Consider the following 3,852-nt stretch of genomic DNA (forward strand, 5'->3'; position numbering starts at 1 on the left):
GGTCTCTTACGCTGGGTGGTTTATGTATATGCTTAACACTTATGGGAGTGAACCAAGTTCAAATACAACGTATACTGACTTTAAAGTAAATAATTTAAGTATTCTATAATTTAAGCAACACTTGATGCTAATAAAAAATTATGTACTAGAGCAATATTGCTGATGCTTTACTTATTTATATGTGGAACAATGACAATTTAATCATGTAATTTTAAGTTTTTCATGTATTTACGTTGTGTTACGTGTTTATTAAAATTGAACATTTTCTTTTAACAATACATTTACCGATGAGTTTAAAAATTGAAAAAATGCATTAATTTAATTTTGTTTCAGAAATATGCAGGCTGCACAAAAAGCCGTATGGTTAAGCTGCCCTATTATAATCCTTCTCTTAATCATAATTTGCTTCTCAGGATTGGCAATATACAGCAGGTATTACAATTGCGATCCCTTTCTCGAGAAAAGAATTACTTCTCCTGATATGCTTATGCCACTGTACGTCATGGACACAATGTCCAATATATCTGGTTTACCAGGCCTCTTCATTGCAGGTAATATTTTTATCGCCAATCCTGAGAAGCAAATTACTGGCTTAATATCTCATAGAAATTAAATACTACAAATCATGAAGATAAAAATATTTGAAAGTATCAATATCTGAAATATTGATTTTACGCGCAATTTCAAGTCAGTTTTAAAATAAAAACGCATAGTGAATATGTTTATAATATCCACTTTCGACTTTTTCTATGCATATTAATTAAGACAATTTTAAAGCGTTTAGTAAATATATTTACAATTTTAAATTGTCTATTATTTCTAGGTATTTTTAGCGCAGGCCTCAGCACAATTTCTGCGGTATTAAATTCTTTGGCGGCAATAACGCTTGAGGATTATTTGAAACCTCTATATAGAAAGTGCATTGGAAATGAACTCTCCCCTGCAACGTCAACCTCCATCGCTAAAGTGCTCGTTTTTATCTTCGGTATTATCTCTATTGTACTGGCATTTTTAGTGCAATTTTTGAACGAACTACTTCAGGTAATTACTATTTCTAAATAAAAATCAATAGCGATAAAATAAATTTCTCAAATTGTAGGTTTTCTATACCCTTTCTGGAATAATTGGTGGTCCATTATTAGGCATTTTTACTCTTGGCATGGGCACGGAATCGGCGACGGAAGGAGGTGCAATAACCGGTGCTCTTATAACATTTTCATTTTTATTGTGGATTGTCTTCGGTCAGCCACGTCCGATACCGCCTAAATTGCCAACTACTATAAAAGGTTGTAATAACGCAAATATAACAATGTCCGATTTGCAGATCAGCTTCTTCAAGTAAGTGGTTTATCGAATAGTAGCTACATGGAAAGAACGGTTTTGTTGAAAAATATAAAAACTTAAATACATTCAAATCTGAAAATAATTATATTGAATCATTAAAATAATTATTTAAGACGCTCGATCTAGTTGCTAGAACATTCAAACTTTCCGTAATATATCATCATGTTTAAGTGTCCTATATAATTTTAATGGTGCAAAATATAATCAATCAGTAAGTAAATTAATTGTAGTATAATAGATTAGCTTATAATAGATTAGTAAATTTGCTCAGACATTGCGACAGATTCGATATCATCTGCATCCGTATTAATCTCGTGTTTTGCTAATACAATCTAATAACAAACACAAGTTATTGACAGAAATTGTGTGTGACAGTGAGTACAATCTGTGATTTGATAAAATTTTAAATGAAGTACATCATGGTTACACTAAAAAAATTTGTCAAGTTTTTCTTTCGATCAAAATGATCAGATTCTTTTTAAAAAGTAATATTCAAATATTTCAAATAATTTTGATCGAACAAAAAATTCGATTACATTTCTGTCCTAACTATAGCTGTTGCTGGATTGTGATGTCATAAGCGAGAAACGACATGTTGAGTACTTGTAAAAATGGACTAAAATTATCTTTAACTCCCCCTCCCTAATAGTCAATAGTTGTAAAAGGTACGTGACATAAAAATAGGTTTAAAAGCCTATTATGTGTATTTTCAATTCACGTGACATAGATATAACTTGTACAATTAAAATTTTTTCATCCTGTAAGCAATGTTTTCATTTTACTTATGAGAATACAGGTATGGTTTTTCATAATAACTTTTATATATGTACAAGTGTAGTCACTAAATAGAGAATTCCTATCTTATTCTTATATATAATCGCAGATATTCATAACGACTATTATATTGCTTTTATCTGCCCTAGTAGAAGTAATAAGTTAGAGTCATTAAACAGAAATTCTTTTGTTTCGATCTAAGTATAGAACATGCAAGGTTTTCCTGAAGATTTGGAGAGATCAAGAAATGAGAGACAGAAAATAAGTTACTGATTATAATGGGAATAGACATATTCTTTACTTGTTATTGAGAAGAAAGAGGAAATTTTTTAATGTTATCTTCTCTATGCTCTAAATTCACAAATTTGAAAATTGTATTTTTTCTATTGTGAGCAGAAAGGAAAAAATTATCTCCCAGTTGTATAAACCAATTAATATATGGGTAGAGATCTGAATAGAAGAGAAACAGCCCGTGTGAAATGGATATACATCCTTGTTCAAACCGTAAAATTTCGACAATAACAGTAATCATGTATTGTAGTTGAATTTGGTATTAAATTTATAACAATGACAATCGAGCTTGAAATTATAAATACGAAAATGTGTAGAAATAATAAAGTATTAGAAATATCTAAGTGCATCTAATTTTTATATATATTATTAAACCGTTCGTTCCATATATCGACATATACAAGAAATTAACAAACTGTCGCATTCTTTTTCCAGAAGAACCGACGACAGTTCGTACTTTTATTTGTACCGTATTTCATATATGTGGTACTGCCCTATCGGATTATTAATGACGTTCATACTCGGACTGCTTGTCAGTAATCTGTCTCGTTTATTCATCAAGAATCAAAATGACGAGATAGACACTAATTTATTCTTTCCCATGATAGCACGGCGTATACGTCACAGACGACATAATAATAAAAAAAATAAAGAAAATTCTCCACTAAGTAGAAGATATTCTCATAGCGACGTAATCTATAAAAAAGATGAAACCGATAAAATCTATAAAAAAGATGATGAAACCGATCAAATTATGATAGCTTAAATGTAATTTTATATACTACCGTTCATAAATTCGAAAACGCTTGCAATTTTTTCACATTTTTAAACTAAACGTCGGTGAAAAAAAAGAAGTTTTTAAAAATGCATTTTAAAAAGAAAAAATAGAATTTTTCAAACACAGGCGTTTGAATTTATTTTGCCTCTAAAATACTTTATATATAATTTGTGAAATTACATGAAATGAAAATTGATATTTTTTAAGTACTTTTGTTTTACTATTAAGCACTGTATTTTGATAAAACATAATTCGACTTAATAAATTTAAAGTAGACTTTCTAGCTTTAAAATATTCTTTTAAAAAATTGTACAATACATAATTTTTCAAAAAGATATCGAATTTCATGTAAAAATTTTCAGAAATGTTCATAAACATCGAAATTAAAAGTTTACGGAAAAAGCAAAAGAGAAAATAATGTGCTTCGATTCGTATAAATTTTGTCATAAATTTTTAAGAACTTTTTCGACCATCATTAATTTTAAGGAAACTGACGTATGTATGTATACATACTATCTATCTATACGTATTATGTACTTTTTATAGGATAATACAATAAAGAGTAAAAATATTATTAAATATCTTCTTATTTTTTATTATTATTTATAATATACTTAAGTAAATATTTTATGTATACACACACACGCGCACACACACACACACAC

General features: G+C 28.8%; 1 protein-coding gene across 1 annotated transcript in view; it reads left to right on the forward strand.

Annotated features, from left to right (window-relative positions):
- The window catches only part of LOC108755502 (putative sodium-dependent multivitamin transporter), a 6,828-nt gene extending 3,653 nt beyond the window's left edge, over positions 1–3,175 (forward strand). Inside the window, exons 6-9 of the mRNA XM_018498534.1 lie at positions 334–551; positions 824–1,041; positions 1,100–1,338; positions 2,845–3,175. Of these exons, the coding sequence (XP_018354036.1) occupies positions 334–551; positions 824–1,041; positions 1,100–1,338; positions 2,845–3,175 (1,006 nt within the window). The remainder of the gene's footprint in view (positions 1–333; positions 552–823; positions 1,042–1,099; positions 1,339–2,844) is intronic.
- The last annotated feature ends 677 nt before the right edge of the window (positions 3,176–3,852 follow it).

Source organism: Trachymyrmex septentrionalis, unplaced genomic scaffold (genome assembly GCF_001594115.1).
Source record: "Trachymyrmex septentrionalis isolate Tsep2-gDNA-1 unplaced genomic scaffold, Tsep1.0 scaffold88, whole genome shotgun sequence".
NCBI lineage: Eukaryota > Metazoa > Arthropoda > Insecta > Hymenoptera > Formicidae > Trachymyrmex > Trachymyrmex septentrionalis.